At 31.6% G+C, this 18,090-nt stretch overlaps 2 protein-coding genes and 1 long non-coding RNA gene across 5 annotated transcripts in view; 1 reads left to right on the top strand and 2 right to left on the bottom strand.

The window, feature by feature from the left end:
- LOC136987259 (uncharacterized) overlaps positions 1-18,090 on the top strand; it is a 38,563-nt gene that overhangs the window by 997 nt on the left and 19,476 nt on the right. For 2 of the 3 annotated variants that reach the window (XR_010882596.1, XR_010882593.1), the window contains exon 1: positions 9,692-9,852. The exons of the other annotated variant lie outside the window; for it this stretch is intronic. This is a non-coding gene — a long non-coding RNA (uncharacterized lncRNA). Of the gene's footprint in view, positions 1-9,691; positions 9,853-18,090 lie in introns of those variants that run through there. 3 annotated transcript variants of the gene reach the window in all.
- LOC136987233 (glutamate receptor ionotropic, kainate 2-like) lies at positions 1,777-9,699 on the bottom strand. The gene is made up of 15 exons (XM_067284926.1): positions 9,563-9,699; positions 8,487-8,645; positions 6,926-7,177; positions 6,673-6,845; positions 6,324-6,377; positions 5,767-5,913; positions 5,536-5,688; positions 4,541-4,648; positions 4,355-4,465; positions 4,071-4,271; positions 3,636-3,997; positions 3,369-3,567; positions 3,080-3,302; positions 2,745-3,016; positions 1,777-2,668 (listed from the first exon to the last, which is right to left on the bottom strand). The coding sequence occupies exons 1-15, from the start codon at positions 9,645-9,647 to the stop codon at positions 2,534-2,536; spliced, it is 2,634 nt and encodes an 877-aa protein (XP_067141027.1). The 5' UTR covers positions 9,648-9,699; the 3' UTR covers positions 1,777-2,533.
- LOC136987229 (uncharacterized) overlaps positions 11,125-18,090 on the bottom strand; it is a 73,998-nt gene continuing 67,032 nt past the window's right edge. Inside the window, 28 exon segments of the mRNA XM_067284921.1 lie at positions 11,125-12,072; positions 12,149-12,326; positions 12,407-12,645; positions 12,731-12,873; positions 12,954-13,081; positions 13,156-13,331; positions 13,419-13,460; positions 13,546-13,668; positions 13,751-13,834; positions 13,918-14,040; positions 14,120-14,248; positions 14,334-14,441; positions 14,562-14,681; positions 14,758-14,967; positions 15,044-15,172; positions 15,413-15,520; positions 15,603-15,722; positions 15,809-15,892; positions 15,966-16,088; positions 16,168-16,296; positions 16,381-16,485; positions 16,558-16,677; positions 16,761-16,844; positions 16,913-17,035; positions 17,117-17,185; positions 17,477-17,659; positions 17,734-17,805; positions 17,887-18,072. Coding sequence (XP_067141022.1) covers positions 11,816-12,072; positions 12,149-12,326; positions 12,407-12,645; positions 12,731-12,873; positions 12,954-13,081; positions 13,156-13,331; positions 13,419-13,460; positions 13,546-13,668; positions 13,751-13,834; positions 13,918-14,040; positions 14,120-14,248; positions 14,334-14,441; positions 14,562-14,681; positions 14,758-14,967; positions 15,044-15,172; positions 15,413-15,520; positions 15,603-15,722; positions 15,809-15,892; positions 15,966-16,088; positions 16,168-16,296; positions 16,381-16,485; positions 16,558-16,677; positions 16,761-16,844; positions 16,913-17,035; positions 17,117-17,185; positions 17,477-17,659; positions 17,734-17,805; positions 17,887-18,072 — 3,695 coding nt within the window. The 3' untranslated portion in view covers positions 11,125-11,815.

Below are 18,090 nucleotides of genomic sequence, written 5' to 3'. Positions count from 1 at the left end.
TTCTTCGTTACTGAATCTAACCAATAATCTGTCTTCAAATTAGCTTTAAATTACACATAGTAGTACGTATTATTTAGAATTTCCATCTGCCTACCTCCGTTCTCGTTAATACCGGATTACACTGTTACAGGTTTGTTACAAATTTAAGCATGTAGTAAAACTTTCCAAAACAGCTGTAAGTCTATCAATAACGGATATCGCTATTTTGAAACATATAATAGTAGTATATAAACATTATACAAAATGTTTGGAAGCAAAATAATTTTACATTAAACTGCAGATATAAAAAAAAAAGAATGATGTAATGAAAAGTAACATATGGATTCACGAAAGTGTCGTTGATAAGGACGTCGTAAGTCGTAAGCTAATAAATATTTGTCGTAGATGCGATCAGAGAATATTATACGTCTAACGACGAAGTACGATAGATGGTGTCTTGTATCAAGAATATGGAAATATCTTCACTTTTGTTGATTACGGACAACAAGAAATTCGAAGTTTTACAGCTGGATTTGGATCATCGATCGAAGAAGGATGGTTATATGAAATATTAAACTTAAGAAATTTTGTTTTTTTTACATCAGTTCATAATATAAAGAATCGTAATAGCTTTAAGTGGAGAATATATTCTACAATTTATGACTACAAATGTTTTCAGAATATTTTATAGTAAACTTAAAGTAAAATCTGTTTTCAATTAAGAAATAGTAGAAACGAAGTCATGTACAATTACAAGTCTATTATAATGAAATGTCAGATTCATAAAATATAGCCTAACACAATGTATCTTACAACTTGATTATGTTGTTATAAATATATCAGAAACAGAACAGTGCAAATGACATTCATTGCCGATAAGTAAAGTAATATATATAACTTCGAACCGATACAGTATTACATAAAGCATCATATATAAATATATAGCTAATTATTCTAACTTAGATGATGATTAATTAATATGAACATTTTTCTACAACAGATTAAAAACTGCCGCTAAAAAAAGAAGACAGAACACGAACACTCCCTTAAAATTGGCATACCGGTATATTTTCTTAGTTGGCTACATCTTTACACTCGCAATCGTTATTCATTGATTAAATTAAAAATTACTCTTTTTGATCATAATAATAATAATAATATAGTTTTAAATAAACTTATTTAACATCATTAATTAATGGATAAATGGAGCAGTGTAACAGATTTTGCTCCGGAGGTGATAAGGGAAGATGGTGTAAAAAGTACTGTACATTCAGAATGAAGAAAAATTAAACATCCCCTCGCTGACGACAAATGTTCTAGAATGTTCCCGAAACATCTAGAAGGAAACTTCAAGAACAAACGAGAACAAAGTAATTTTAGATTTTTTTTTTTTAGACAAATTTTGTTTTAGTTTAAATTTAATTCCTAAAGCCTCTGGGAAGGTATCCAACACCCACAATACCCCCTAAATACGCCAAGGATAGACAAGATTCACCGTAAACGTCTATTGTGGACATTGAGTACGAGCTAAGTTTATTTCTGCCATCTTGAAATGTTGAATAACGACACTTCTGCAGTTGCTGTAAAAACGTACGACGCAAATTAATGACATCTCAATTAACAATATGTTTTATGAATAGCCTAAGTTTAAACGTTATAACAAATGCCGTTGCGCGAATCCAGTCCCTGTTTTGTTAATTTATTTTACCGTAATCAAATTCAATTATATGTTATACGAAGAAGCTGACTATTTTAAACGGATGCTGAGTTATCTTAAAGAAATATCACTCATTGTAATAAAATTTCGAATATGTATAATTTTTATTTTTTAACACAACCACATAATTTGCAAAAAATTGTTTTCACTAATACCACAATTTAGATAATTATCTAACGAACTATGATTTAAAAAAAAAGAAAACAGAAATCTATGCAAGTTAGGCCACGTTTGTGCAAAGGTAATCAATTACTATATACAAAGTAAACATAATCCTATAATTTGCATAGATGTCTAGTTACACACAATTTGATAAACTACCGATACAATTCAGTCACAATTTTGGTATTTAATAACCAGCAGGACAGCTTATATATGAAAGATTTAATTAAATCTACAAAACTGGAACTATATAAAATCACAAAATGGCACACAACGCCGAAAGTTGTGTTGGACGGATGAATAAATTGTTATTTTGTTCGTGGTTTTCTTTATGGATTTCTTCCTCTCCTTATTGTTGAGCTCTAATAATTTGATTTGTCTACTCAGGATGAGCGGGGCCGAGAGGCTTTTAAGCCAGTATGTAAAAGTGTTGCTCATTTTGTTTTATGAAAAGAGAACGTGCGGTCCAAATAATGATATAATATATGAACCAGCGGGAACAATAGTTATTCTCAAACTTAATAACGATATCGACAAAACAGTTAAATATAATAATAAAACTTTTCACAAATCTTGTTACACAAATCTTGCGCGATGATGAAATCATTAGAACATTACTATAATTCAAAACTATCTTATCTATTGATGATTAAATTAGAAAATGAGTGTTTTTTTTTAATATTCGGGTGTAAAACCAGATATTCGAAAATCGTTATTTTCAGACACTGATTTTTTATGAACGGGTTTTGTTGAACTTTGACACGAGAGAGCAAACTTTAGTTCTCGGAACATTTCTTTGCATATAGATTCCTGAAAGAGAAGAAACAAAATAAAAATCTTTACATCGTTCCTTTGTTATTTATTAAGTGATTTGTGCTATATTTACCCTTTCGGTTGCTGATTGTTTTCGGGCTTTCCATAAAAATTCCAAAATAGCAACGACCGTAGCCATTCCGAGACCAACTAGCAGGACCACAAATACGCCACCGACGTTACCTAAACCTAATTCATTAACATTACTGGAAGACTTTTTACTTTCATCGCTGCATCTTCCTCCGCCTCTTTTTTGTTTCCACCAGCGATCTCTCAATTGTAACAGGACACCCGCTTCTTGCAACTTGAGAATTCCATTAGACAATATAGTCCGATAATGAGAACCTAGAGTAAACGGGAATTAATCAATAATCCTCGGTGTTTTTCTCACTTAGCTAATATAAATACCATTTTGTGTGGCAATTCCGTATCCTTTATTGTCCAAGAGGCCTCCTATGTTAGTTAAGTTGCATTCTCTTTCTTTCTTGTACTCGATACTAGCAGATTCCATAAAGTAAGCATAATTTCCTTGAAGGACGCGTTCTACCCCATGATTATTATTGTCCACTAAATAATCTGGATTATTTTTCATAACGTCTCCTAGTTTTTTATAAGCTGGTACTTGCGTTTCCTAGTAAAATACGTTAATGAAAAGAATGGCTGTAATTTTAACTTAACCGCTTAAGCTATAATTTACCTCGAAAAACGTTTTTGTAGATCCGCTCCTAACACAACCATATTTAATTTCCGTTTGGTCTACTAAATCTTCGGCTTTAGTGAAAGGATCGACTGAATTTTCAACGGTCAAGAAAGCGGCTAAATTAGCAGTGTAAGATGATATCATAATCAGCGTAAAGAAATACCAGATTCCAGCAATCGTTCGAGTAGACATGGCTCTAGAATGAAATTAAAATTAATCGAACGAATCATTGTTAAAATACGCACGCAAATTTACTGTACTCACTTAGGCGCTACATCAGATCCTTGCTGCATAAGTGATCCTATAGTGAACCACATGCTGTTGAGTAAACTAAAACTATTCTCCAAAACTTGATCGTCCTGGCGACACGGATGAGGATTATCCCACTCGTAAGGGCTCAAGCGACCGACCAAAAATAGAGTCACAGATACGCCCAAATACGCTCCCATAACGTAAACCCAAACTTCCATAGAAAATGGTGAGAGAAACGAGAAAAGAGTAGTGACTTTCGTAGTCGATTTTTTATATAAAATACTAATTCCCGTTGTCATAAAAGGCATAGTAAAATCTACCACTTCTTCTCTGGAAGAAGTGATTGTCAGATCTACTAATGCTACATCCGCTTTCTAAGGAGGAAAAAAGGAATATAAGCAAACTTTTAAAATTCTTAACGAAATTATTTATTCAGAAAAAACTCACCCCGTCCATTAATTCTCTAATCATTCCATTCCATTCGTCGTTTTCTTTTTTGCCATACTGTCCATCTCCAGCTTCGTGTATTTCGTAGTTAAAATTCAAATCTTCGGCTAACTTGTTGATCAGATCTATACAAAAACCTTCGTATCGATCGTTACCCTTCAATGTATCTATGGATTCCTTTAACATTACGTATGGGTCGTTCTGCATTTCAAAAACAATTTTAACATAATCATACCATTTTTTACTGCAATATTTATTTAAATAAACGTATCTTGTCGACTTACTTGAACTGTAGTTACTCTCAGTGTTTTATTTCTAATTCGATCGTAATCGAAAACGTGCGATACGTCGTGACGAACAATATGTACCCCAGCTTCTGGAGTCCAGTGACCAATCTAGTTTAAAAAATTAAACGATTTAATCCATATTTTATTCTTAAATATAATTATTATAATCAAATTTCTCATCACCTTTACAACACCTTCTTTTGTCAAATGCAGAATATCTAAAACAAATTCGGACGACCGAAATCCTTGAGAATCGAAAGAAACTTTTCCTGTAGAGCCTTGTAAGCTGATCTGAAAACGAAAAAGAAAAGAATTGAACTCAGAGACATGTAGGCTATATTTTATTAAATTCTTCACCAAATATAAATCATTTAAAGCGAACTTGTTACATATTTACTATAATACATGCATCAATACGCATAAAATAACATTTTTCTTCTCTATTTATTTATTTATTTATTTATTTATATTTATAAGAAGCGGATGGAAAATGTCATTTAGAGAAGGCAAACGTATAAGTTTTGTAACCCAGTCTAAGCACAATGATTAATCATCAAAAATAATGTTTGGATATCGCTAAACTAACAACGCAAAAGAAAAATCAATAGAGCACCCAAGCCTAGAAATATCACTGCACTATCTTTAAGCAATTCTCAATCTCAATCCACATCGCGAAAATATCACAAATTATTAATTTACGCGCGTTATATTTATATAATTTTCTTTTAAAACAAGCAGGCGTAATATTAATTTTATAAAAATAGATCTATTCTAAAAATTAAGATTCAGTATCGGTAGGCTACACCAAAGGTTTCTACTAATATCTTAATATGAAAAATAACGCATGCATTATTTTAAGCTTAATTAAATGTGAATGAAGTTATTATTTATGCCCGTTTGTTTTAGATATTTAAAAAGGACGGGCGTTATAAAAATTCACGTCACGATAACTGCCGTGACGTTACTATCTTAAGAATTGTTTCTTTAAAATTTGAATTCCACGCATAAAATAAATTCCGCCTTAAGTAATTAACTTCCGCTTTCTATACTAACTACAAAGCCGAATAAATTCCCTGCATTTTCGCGTCAGAAAATATTAAATTTACTAGTTTAAAGTTAGAGCGAAATCGAAAGCGTAATTTATTATCTTAAGATTTACTTTAAATAATCACACTTACGGGCTTCATATAGTTAATAATACTCGTTCCGTCCGATCCTCTAACACCATTTTCACACGAAATTGAGGGGAAATCTATCGTTCTACTCGCATCTAAATCTTGCAGTGCCATAGCAAATAACTTCACCGCGTCGTACATAAGAGCAGTCTCTGTCTAGAATGTAAAATAAAGTCAATTTCCATTTAAAGTTAGCATCGTGTAAAAAATAAAAAATAAAAGAAAATTACTTACTCTGATATTTTCGGATTGATTCGTTCTGTTCCTCTTCAATCCTTTATATAAATTTTCATATTCTTGGCTTTCGGTTTTCACTAGACGGAATCCTGTAATGTTAGTGTATCCGTAACGAAAATCTTCCAAATCGATGGTGTGAAAATCCTTTCAAAATAAACTTCCATCAGTTTCGTTAATTGGAATTTGTGAAAAACTTTATCAACAAGTAAAATTTCGCATTAAATAAACTTCTCCGTTAATTAATGAAGAGCGTTCGGTCTCACATCATTAATACTTTCCCCTATGAGATTTATTACTAAATTACAGATAGTGGGTATCATTACCTGTCTCGACGATAAACGTCTCCCATTTACAAGTTTAATACTGTTTCTTGATCAATAAACGCTATTATTTAGGCCCCACAGATAATACAAGTTATATGGGAAGTAGAGAAAACAAGAGAGATATACCGCAGATGGTAATTAAACTATCAATTATCCAAGCTAATTTCGCTGCCCTTTATTTTTATTTTTTTATTTCTTTTATTTTTTGAATATAACAAAGGAAAAACTTACTAGAGAAGTGATGAGGTAGGCGTGATTTTCTGTCATCATCCCGACTTGTTGAGCCTGCGAAATTTATAAATAAATACATAAAACGTTTTATTATTTACCGTAGAATATTAACTATTTGCATCTCGTCAAACTTCGATAATCAGTCATTTATTAAAATTAAAAATTAGTGTTCACGCTTTAGAAAAATTAACTGTGTTAAGAAAAATTGTAACAAGGCAATGAACCTTATGTTTTTTTAAATTTGACTTTGAAATCGTTCGAACGAATCTGATTACTTTCGTTACGTTACAGGTTTTTATTTAAGAAAAAAAATAGGCAAGTAAAATAAATAAAATTAATTTTTACTTACGTGTTTCAGGACGATTTCAATATTTTCCCGTTTAACATCCAGGATGATATTCTTCTCTTTCTTAATCGACCAAAATAAATCTCGGTAAGGTTCGGATGGTTGAAACTGATAGAGATTGACTTTCCAGCGTTTCCTCTGTGCTTCCTTCAGGAAATCTTGAAGGCGTATGATGCCTGTAGATTATAGGAAGAGGGCTGTTGAAAGGCTAAATGACTCGTGGATCGTAAAAAAAAGAACCATTTTCCCGCTTTACCTTCCGGTTCTTCATAGACTAGAGAGAATTCTGTCCATTTCCATCCGTCCACTAAATCCACATAGGCACGACTCAGGACGGAAGGCCGCGGAAATAAATTAATAGATAAATCGTCTCTTTGCGATTGGAAATCCCAGCGTGTTTCCACGTGAGGCACATCCAAGGCATCACATATTGCTTGAACGTGCATGCTGGTGACATCAGATTGAGGACCAAATATACCCGCGATGCCTTGCTGCAACAAGCTACATACTAAAAGAAATAAGAGGCTATCAGCTTATACTGGAAGTAATCGTAAATTATGCTACATTTAATCACGATTTAATGTTGTTTACGTCCCACAGAAGATACGAGAACAAGCTTAAATCATAATTTCTTTATACGTATCCGTCCTTTCTCTTTGTGAAATATTTTGATTTGGAACAGGAGCGAAAGGAGTTTTATCGATTCATAAATTGGTATATCTCAGATACTTGACGTCTCTGCACGGCAATTCGGAGAAAAATTCGATTGTAATACTAGCTATTTGTCCATAATATATTTCCAAAATTTAAAAATAAGATTTTTAAACTAAAGCAGAAGAGACGGGTCATCCTTAACAAACAAACAGAAGGGGTGAGCACGCGAAGAGATCGGAAGAAATGCCTTTATATATATATATATATGATTAATCAATGTCTGCAAAACTGTTGGAGAAAGTAGAAAATGGAGTTATCTCGTGTAATTTTAGTAGCCCCGAACGAAAAATACCTCCTTTTGTTTTTTTTTTTTTTTTTTTTAATATTCAGAATATCGCATGCAGGATATAGGATGCAATATATTAAGATGGGTATCTATCCGCTGAAGAGAGATGGCGTAAACTGGACGGTATAGATGAAAACTATCGATTTTACGAAAGTAGTTGACCCTGTTTACGTTAAGACAAAATAATAAACACGTTCGAAACAAAAAGAGAAACTGTTCTAAATATTAAAATGGAGGTATCGTAGGGTGGAGAATCGATTTATTCTTCCACTAATTGCTACTGAACTAGGATCATCGGTTAATCGATCTTAATACGTCAGTCAAAATCCAGCATTACTTAAGAATATATATTTATATATATTTTTGCGAAAAATACAAGCCATACTCTCTACGAGTATTAAAATAAGTTAGCGTATAACTTGATATTTTCACAAGAATCTTCTTGTTATATAAATAATAAAAAAGGAACAATGTATAATACATTTGAATAAGTAAAACAATGTTTTCTTTTCATTTATCTATGACGTTTTTCTTTTACAACTCTGCTTGGACGTAGAAATTACATAAGAATTAATAGATTTTATTTATAGTAGGCTAGTTACTGCTATAATAATATTTGCTTTTACTCACATTATCCAATCAATTAATTAAACTATTTGTCTAAATAACGTATATTTAATCTTGTTATTGATCGATTATACAGAGCTTACGTTCTCCATCCTGTCATCGTTATTATAATTATTATTAATTTTATATCCTTTTCTACTAATTAAAAATCGTAACCTAGAAAAATCATACTTTTTCGTATATACATTACCTTTTTTTGTGGCTCTAAAGCTGTCATCCGGTCCTATTCGTTCTACTACAGCCTTCAGCTGGGTTCTTGGAAGTAGAATACTTTTATCATTATTGATATCGTCGATAGCAGTCTTGAATGCCCACTCTTGTTCTTCATCTTTGGTATCAAAAAGACCACCTGAAACAATTAATGCCTATTTTACTAAACAAATCTCCTATTTAATTCTCAAAACCCGCATATTTTCCTATCGATAAACAACGCTGTATCACGTGTTAAGGCATTAAATTTCTCTGTAGATATTGAACTGCTAATTCCGATATAGAGAATGGTTTGATGTTACAAGTTACTTTGTTAATTATTGATTGTTTCCTTGATGAATCGGATCGTTATAGTTTGTAAAGTTTTATAAATTTTTCTTATATTTTTTTTCTTTGTTTTTGTAAAGAGAAATGTTAATCAACTCAATTCAACTATGTCAAGTGTAATGTATTCTGTTAAGCATAAAAAGAACTCTATACTATTTTTTCTCCTTGAATGAATCTAGTATCGAAAATAACTTTGCTTAAAAAAAAAAAACGGTATTATATTCTCTCTGTGCTTTATATTTTATTTAAATAACAAAATACCAATTTAATTTACGGCTACACAAAGTTAAATATTTAAACAAAACTAATACATTAATACAGATAGAGTTTTAATGACAAATATCATTTATTAAAGTTTCATGTAACATCCAAACTAGATTTGCAAGAAAGATGATTAATTTTAATAATTCAACTATCGGGAATCCATTTATATTGAGGTCTATCTTATAAATATTTAACCATTTACTTTAATTGCAATTTAATGTTTAGAAATGCAATTGATAATTTATTGACTTTATCAAAAAACATGTTAAGGTCTACGTACTTTGAAGGGACGTTTAACGAGTCGCAAGTTAATATATATAGGCTATACAAGTTGAAAGGGATAGTTAGGATTGATATCAAAAGATTATTTTTAGATAAATCTACTCTAGGATACAAGACATACCACGCGATCGGGATAAAACAAACATCACATTACAATTCGTCTTACGAGAAAAAAAATCCTACCTAATTTAATGATAGCAGGTAGTGACGTCGTTAAATGGAAATAATAACATAATATTATGCACAGAGCGATACTCGAACGCCACATTTTTTAAGTCGTGATCGAGTTTAGAAAGACATGGCGGTAGAGTGCTTTGGACACTAAAACACTGCGTCAACTCGGAGGGTGTTTGACATGCGCAAAATTGTTCTGTCCTCATCTCGCTTCTCCATCTTTGCTCTCCATCCTCCCCGCTTCTCTCTAGGATGTACGCTCGTCTGAGGCCTTATAAAAACATTTAAACGTTTTAAAAGTAATTATTGCTTTACGAAATAATCTAACCAACACCTAATCTACGGTTTTTATAATATTACGACTCTGTTTATATTATTATTATTATTATCTACTTTTATTACTTTTTAAAATCATTTTAAATTCTCTTTTCGCTTAGCTTCGGCATGTTGGATACTTAAATAGAGAATCGGTCTTTTGAGAAATATTAATCTGTTTAGTTTGGTAATTTGGAACAAAAAATAAACTATTCATATCAATTTTTCACGACAAAATGCCATTCGAAATCACTTTTCTAACGTTTTCAGTTTATGATAAGAAAGAACGAATATAATGGGTAATATAAGCGAGGAATATTCTAGAAAATGAGAACTAATTTACGTAATAGAAACTAGAAATGTATTTACAGTAAGCACGTCCAAATTCTACTACGTAATCATAATTTTAAAATAAATCTATTCAGTTGCTGTGAATAAAAACATTGTACCACTTCAGATATTTCTACTCGATTTGTTAAATTAATCGAACTTTTGTTGTTTGTTTTTAGAAACAAACTGGGTTAGAAAATAATATAGCTAAAAAAAAACAGTAAAAGAAAAAAATAATAATAAACTACTTTTCACTTGAGAAGTTTACTTTATAAAATATTTAAACTTCAACAAAAATCATATTTGACACCCAGCATTTATTTCATAGATACTCTCAAATATTTCTTTTATAGAAATATTAAATATTATTCGAGAAAAATTTACTTATCTAAATTTAATAGTGAAATTCTGATTTAATGAATTTAAAATATGCTTTTAGAGACTTTTTTTTTTAAGTGGATTACATTAGAGCACGTATCGAATATTTTATCCTATGAAGAAGGTTTTTCTTTTCTTAGAAGCAGTCAGTCATCTACTTTTTAAAAAAACAGCGAGGTAGATGTTGTAGTTTATTCCTGAACTTAGGTCATTCTGTGAAGATGCTGGTGAATAACTTTTAAAGTTTAAGTTGTAAATTGTAACTTTAGTGAATTGTGACACTGTCTGTGATTCTAGTTTTCCTTTTTTTTTTTATTATATAAAAATTGCTCTTATTTATTAGAAATTATTGTGAAAAACCAAGTAATTAACTTTGCTTTAGTTTATTGAAAAAATATGTAACATCACCAAGTTAGAATGAATTAACTCAGAATATAGTTTCATTTTTTTATTTTTTTTACAAAATAAAAAATAAAGAAAAAGTAATCATTACTTAAAACTTGTAATTTTTGTAATTATCTACACAATTAAAAAAAAAATGAGTGAGCTTTAATGTACAACAGATCTTTATTATGAACACAAAAAAGCACATTATGACAAACGTAACAATTCTGCTGTGTTCAAGAATTCGCTCCGAATCAACCAGTGACCGGACGAATCCGTTACAGAATCCCAACCAATAAACCAAAATGGAGGAATTGAGTAACTTTCAACCAAAACCAATAAACAATATATATAGACACACTATCAACATTCAAAACACAAACATAAACTTGACTTACAACAGAAAGTAGCTGTCATAAAATGTTATTTATAAATAACAAGCAAAATAGATATCAAATGTAGTTTGTGAACAACTTTCTTATTTATATTAAAAATAATATAATAATAATAATAATATAATAATAATAATAAATGAAAAATTCCCCAAGTTTTCAACAAACCACATTTGAAATTTGTTAAGTTTTATAAAATTAAGCCCAATCACCCATTCCCCTAACAGATACAACAATAAATGTTGAACCTGTCTGTTTTGACAATAACTCAATTGCCAGAAGAAGTAATTGTGGCAGTGCACTCTCGCGTAGTATTCCGCTTGATGACACTTGGTTCTTCAGTATGGCACATAGAACACGAGGGATTGTACGCGAGAGTTTTAGACAGTGCTTTTCCTCTGACGAGAGAGTTGTTGCATTAATAGAAATCGTTAAAAGTTCATGGCTGTGAGTAGCTGTTATATCACAGACTGCGATGAGAGGAAGGGTAATAGTCTGGCGAAGGTTCCGCAACCGGTTCTGGCGTAGTGTACAGGGGGTTGGGAAAATCCGGTGGATGAGGCAGTGGTCCTGAAGTTTTTGACTTGCGCCTGTAGGCCATTAACCAACAGGATATGGCTACAGCTACAGCTACTAATGCTAGAAGGGTCGTTATCACCAAAGAGATAATGAGTCCAAGTTTTGGTAGGCAAACATTATCAATCTCTTCAATTGTTGGCCCTTTAATAAAAACTTTCAATTAGCATATGCATAAATTATTCTTTCTTTTTTATATATAATTTTTAATATATCTTACCTTCTGTAGTAGGTGCAACTTGAGTCTCTCTCCTTTCTATTGTGAGTATTGCATTAGATTGTACTGTAATTTCTTCTCTCAATGCACCCTCTTGGAAACTGTCTCCTCCAACCACCAAATCTCTATTGTCTGCTTGACGCTTACGTCTTCCATGAGCATCAATACCATTACAGTTAATCTATAATAAATATAGTATTGATTTAATAAAAGAAATTTTAATCACAAACATTTACAAAAAAGTTTTTAATTAGAAATTACCGGTGGGCAAGAGCCAAAACAAACTCTGATATTGCATTGGAAACGTAAATTGTTACTAGTAGGAAATTTAAATGCATTAAACCTTGCACGAAGCGTTTTATCAGTATGATTGAGTATCCAATTTCCAAAAATTTTGGGTTCGGTGGCACATCCTTCATTATCTGTAACTTCATATTGTATTTCTTCATTGTCTTCCATTGTTTTAGCCACACAACTTCGAGCAAAACCTCCATAGATATCTAGATTAAAATATTAATTTAATCTTACTATAAATATGTTTATAATTAACATTGAAATAAATAATTTTCTTCTAAAATTACTTACAGTCAGGTTTCACTTCCACTTTAAGTAAGAGATTTTCTCCAATCTCTGCACTACTGACTTCTTCCTCCCTATCTGATATAATAGTCATCAGACAAGTTGGTGGTGGACCAGTATTTGCAATTGTTCCAGATGTTGTGATCATACTGTAGATTAATTGTTTTAATGTTATGTTATCTTACTTTCAAATCTTACAAAATCTAAACCTAATTTCACTATTATTTACCTGACATTAAATCCAAGTGTAATTGTCTTTTCTCCAGTACTGTATACACATTTTATATGATAAGCTCTTGCACGATATGTTACTAATTTAGGATGTTTTTGAATTACCAAAATAAATGATGCTTCTCCCTAGAAACAGAATAATTATAATTTAGTATTATTATTAAATAAAATATTTAAAATATTAATAATTAAAAACTTACATTTAAGTGAATAAGACCACACGTGTTAAACAACACTTTGAAATCAATGATTTCTCTCTCACTACTACTGACTATTCGACGACATTGTGGATCTTGGCTCTGTCCTTTCACATAAATGACACCATTAAAACCATCTAATTGGATAGACACTTGGATGCCATCTGCCAAGCATACAACTAAATAAAGGACAAAATGTGTTAAAATTAGTTTTGAATATAAATGAATTTAAAATGGAGTTCGGTATTTTATTATAGAATTCTTACCTGACAAATCGCTTGGAGGTGGTGGAGTTTCTGGTGGTTCTTCTGTAAAAATTTATAAATTAAATTAAATAACAATTCATTTAAGTAAAAATTTATAATTTTTTAAGTTTTGTAATCTTAAATTTACCCCTCTTGTAGCATCCAAATGTTGTGTCATATGGATCTCCTCTGGTGTGCGGTGGACAAGTACAAATAGCTTCGTGATTAGTGACTGTACAAGCAGCACTTTTACCACATCGATAACATGGGTCTAGCAATAAAATAATAAACATTAATAAATTTCTATTTAATTTTTATTTCAGATATTAAGCTAATTGTTGTACTGTACTTACTAATACATTGTCCACTACCAACACTGCATTCTTTATCAGAGGGACAATCTTCATTTGATCGACAACTCTTATCAATAACTTCACCTAAATGATTTCAAACATTAAATTTTTATATTTAAAATCGATATTTATGTTTAAAAATGTTTTCAAAATAAAAATCAACTTACATCCGGTGATATACGCATCACCAATAGTGCCTGCTGGACAAGTACATCGACGACTTCCCGGTAAATTGACACATTTGGCACCGGGTGCACAGGGATGTTCAAATCTTTCACATTCATCAATATCTGAGAGAAATACAGCATATTTAAATTAAATTCATATTAAAAAGTTATTTTTCTTTTTTATCTAACTAATGGGACTGACCTTTACAAATTCCATTTGTCATTATTTCATATCCTCTAGGGCAAACACAAAAACCTAACTGTTGTCCAGTGTAAAGACATTCTTCATTGGATGGACAAGGGTTTGTAGTAGTGCAATTTCGACTTGTCACTAAGAAGTAAACATTTATTTTAATTAAACTTGCACAGTTATTTATGATAATGTGATAGTAAAATTCCATTATGAGAATATTTACATAAACAATAATCTCCAAGACGCTGATAATCTGGTGGACAACCACACGTTTTACTATCCAAACAAACAAGGTTTCCAGGACATGAATAATCTCTGCCACAAATTTCCTCTGAAATAATAATTTTAATTTTTAAAATTACATTTGATGCCTTATCAGATACTAAATTAATCCTATTAAATTAATGTGAAAACTTTGTAATTGTGATATTAAAGTATAAAACAACAATACCTCTATAACATCCAGAATATGCATTTCCTACATAGCCCGGAGGACAAGAACATTTCGGTTTATGATTTTCGGCACGGCACAAAGCATTTCTTCCGCAATGTTGTTTTAACGAGCAAACATCTAAAAATTTTAAATAATCATTTATAAAAAGAAATTTTATTAAAAATTTATTATTATTCTATGATTTAGATATTACCATAGCATTCTTTAGTATGAAGATCACAAGCTTCGTTATATCTACACTGGTGATCGCTCGAACATCCCACATCTTTACGTCGACAGATGCCATTATACGGTTCCCCCTCGAATCCACTTGGACAATAACATTCATAACTTCCGAGCGTATTTCTACATTCTGCTCCATCTCCACATATATCAAAGCCACCTTCGCTACATTCGTCGACATCTGGAAAAACATACATCAGTTTATTTTTAAATCTTAATATATATTTTTTGCATTTATTCATTTAAAATGAATTTACCTATACAAACTCCAGTTGTAAGTAGTTTAAATCCTCTTGGACACACACAGAATCCAATATCACTTCCAACATATACACACTGTTGGTTTTCTGGACACGGATTAGTTGTTGTGCAATTTATACTAGTAACTGTAATATTAAATCAACAAGTATTAAAATAAATTTTATTGTTTTTATAATCACAGATATAATTAAAATGTGCAAATAATAAAAGCAAAGTATTTATGGTTTATATCAAAACCAGAAAATATAAGTACAAGTAAATAGAGCAAAAATAATTCAGTATTTAATTAGCAGCAATAGAAGCCAAATGATTCAGAAATGATTGAAAACTGAAATTTATTAAAAAAAAGAATATTTTATTCTTACGAATGCAAAAGTCCGAAAGTCGCCTAAATTCTCCCGGACATCCACAGTATCCATTTGGTAAACAGAAGAGATTTCCAGGACAACTTTGATGGCTTTGACAACCCTGGACTGAAGGATTAATTTTATTATTTTCTATCCATTTTTTAAAAATTTTAACATAAAAAAGTAAGTATTAATATGTTAAACTTACTGAAGAAACAGCCTCTTGTTGGTTCACCAGAAAATCCAGCTCTACATTCACACTGAGGAATGTGCCTACGAACGTGGCACTCGGCATTGCGTCCACACGGATTTTTAACAATGCACGGATCTATTTGCATAAAATTTCGACATTAATATCTCTAAACTCGATAGCCACGTTTTACAAATCAAGCCATTATAATATTTATTAATTACCATAGCATTGTTGAGAGACAGTATCGCAAGCTAGGTGATCCGGACATTCGCCATCGTGGAGACAGGAACCTTCTGGACGATGACCTAAATTAATAAACAAAATTAATTATAGCTGAAAATTGACAAAATGCAAACATATATTAAAAATATACATTACAGCCTGAAACATAAGGTTCTCCTTCAGTTCCTGGAGGACACTGACATCTGTAACTGCCAACGGTATTGAAACATTGTGCACCATGTCCACATGGGAAAGGAGTCTGCTCACATTCATTCAAATCTAAACATGTCAAGGAAAATATAAGTATAATACAATATAATTTTCTCCATTTATTTACAGTGATCTAAAAAAATGTTACCTCTACAGATTCCATTAGTCATTAATACAAAACCACGTGGACAAACACAGAATCCTGTAGAACCACCGGAATATACACATTTTTGATTTTCCGGACAAGGGTTGGTCGTTGTGCAATTTTGACTAGTCACTGAAAAAATATACAATCGTTTTTAAAATATATGAAAAGAAATTAACTTTATGAGAAATTTTAAAATTCAAGATGTATACTTACGTATGCAAAATACCCCAACTTGCTTAAATGGTTGAGGACAACCGCAATAAGAGCCAAGACAGTGAAGATTTCCCGAACATTCCTGGTGTGAATGGCATGTTTCGACTGTACAAAATATATAAGTTAATAATTATAATAAAAGATGGTTTGTGTTATTTCAAATAAATCGATACTTACAAACACTACATTCAACATAAGGATTTCCGGAAAGTCCCGACGGACAGTAACATTCGTGCCGATGATTAGATGCCTTGCATAATGCTCCTCTTCCACATACTCCTCGTTTTGTACATACATCTGCAATGTTCAAAGTTATTTTGAATTTTCATGGAAATATATCAATAAAAACAACTACATATTTATTTTTTTATATAAATTACCATAACATTCTTTAGTCAGGGTGTTACACGCTTCGTTATCGGCACAATCGTGGTTGTGGGTACATCCCGGTATTATTTCGTGGCCTACACAAAATAAAACAAATAAGTAAAATATATTCTAAAAACAACTGCAGGATAATTGTTACTCTTACATCTTCCTTTATAAGGATCTCCGTTAAAACCAGGTGGACAGTTGCATCTGTAACTTCCGGGAATATTAGTACAAATAGCACCAAAGGAACAAGGACCTCTATCCTTTAAGCATTCGTTAATGTCTAAAATTTAGAAAAAGAAGTATATTATATATTTTGAATTATTAAAGCTTATTATTTTTTTAACAAAAGGTTACAACTCACCTTTACATTGATGGTTAACACAGATATAACCAGAACCACAGTCACTGTTTGTTTCACATTCATATCCCACTAAAAATTGGAAAAAAAATTATTTTTAACGAATGTAATTAATACAGTTAATAATAAATTTAAATTTTACAAATAGACTATCCCCATGTTTCTTCAACCAGTGGACCCCATGGAAACTCTGTGAGGGTCTGTGATCCATAATAGTGTGGAATTTTAGGGTCCACGACACAAGAAGCATTGAGAAACACTGGTCAGCCACTACACCGTGGGCCCACAATGGATTTATTAAAGGGCCATCTTAGTGCCCGTGGGGCAAAATAATTAATAATAATATATAATTTACAAACTTACACAGAGTGCACTGCGTGTGCGGATTTCCTTCGTAACCCGGAAGACAAGTGCATATTCCCGTGTGATTTATCGGACGGCACTGGGTGTTAACGCCACACAATTCTCCAACATAACAAGGATTCTGACATACACGATTAATACAAGCTTTGTCAAATGGACAGTTATCGTGCGTTCGACAACCAACTAAGAAAAAACAAAAACAACAATAGTAAAATTTCTACTTGAAAGAAAATAAAGGTTACAAGAAAAGTACATACATATACATTCCGATTTTGAACATATTTGTCCAACTGCACAATCGGAATCTCTTCTACAACCTGGTTCTGCAACTGAATAAAAAATTGAAATTGTAATTTTTATTCCTTAATTTAAAAAGACAATTAATTAATTAAACTTTGCAAACTACTTACTCAATTCACATGCAATTTGTGGATTGTCGCCGGTATATCCGGGTGGACAACTACAATGAGCATGATGGTTAATGGGGGTACAGATGGCTTGTCTTCCACAAGCCGCACTAAATTCGCACGGATTCCTACAGACGTGCTGATGACACATTTGATCGTAGGGACAATTGTCGTTCGTCCTGCAGCCCGCTACAATATTTTTCAAAT

This window comes from Centruroides vittatus, unplaced genomic scaffold (genome assembly GCF_030686945.1).
Source record: "Centruroides vittatus isolate TY-2023 unplaced genomic scaffold, ASM3068694v2 scaffold_149, whole genome shotgun sequence".
Classification (NCBI taxonomy): Eukaryota; Metazoa; Arthropoda; class Arachnida; order Scorpiones; family Buthidae; genus Centruroides; species Centruroides vittatus.
Note: the sequence above shows the minus strand (reverse complement) of the source record. Positions and strands in the feature narration are given on the sequence as shown.

Bases quoted from the DNA above. Each gene is read 5' to 3' on its own strand.
- LOC136987233 (XM_067284926.1), bottom strand. From the start codon at position 9,647: ATGTGGCGTTCGAGTATCGCTCTGTGCATAATATTATGTTATTATTTC. The intron at 4,649-5,535 runs GTAAGTGTGATT...TTTCGTTTTCAG, and splicing joins TTATTAACTATATGAAGCCC to ATCAGCTTACAAGGCTCTAC. The intron at 3,303-3,368 runs GTAAATTATAGC...GTATTTTACTAG, and splicing joins CTACAAAAACGTTTTTCGAG to GAAACGCAAGTACCAGCTTA.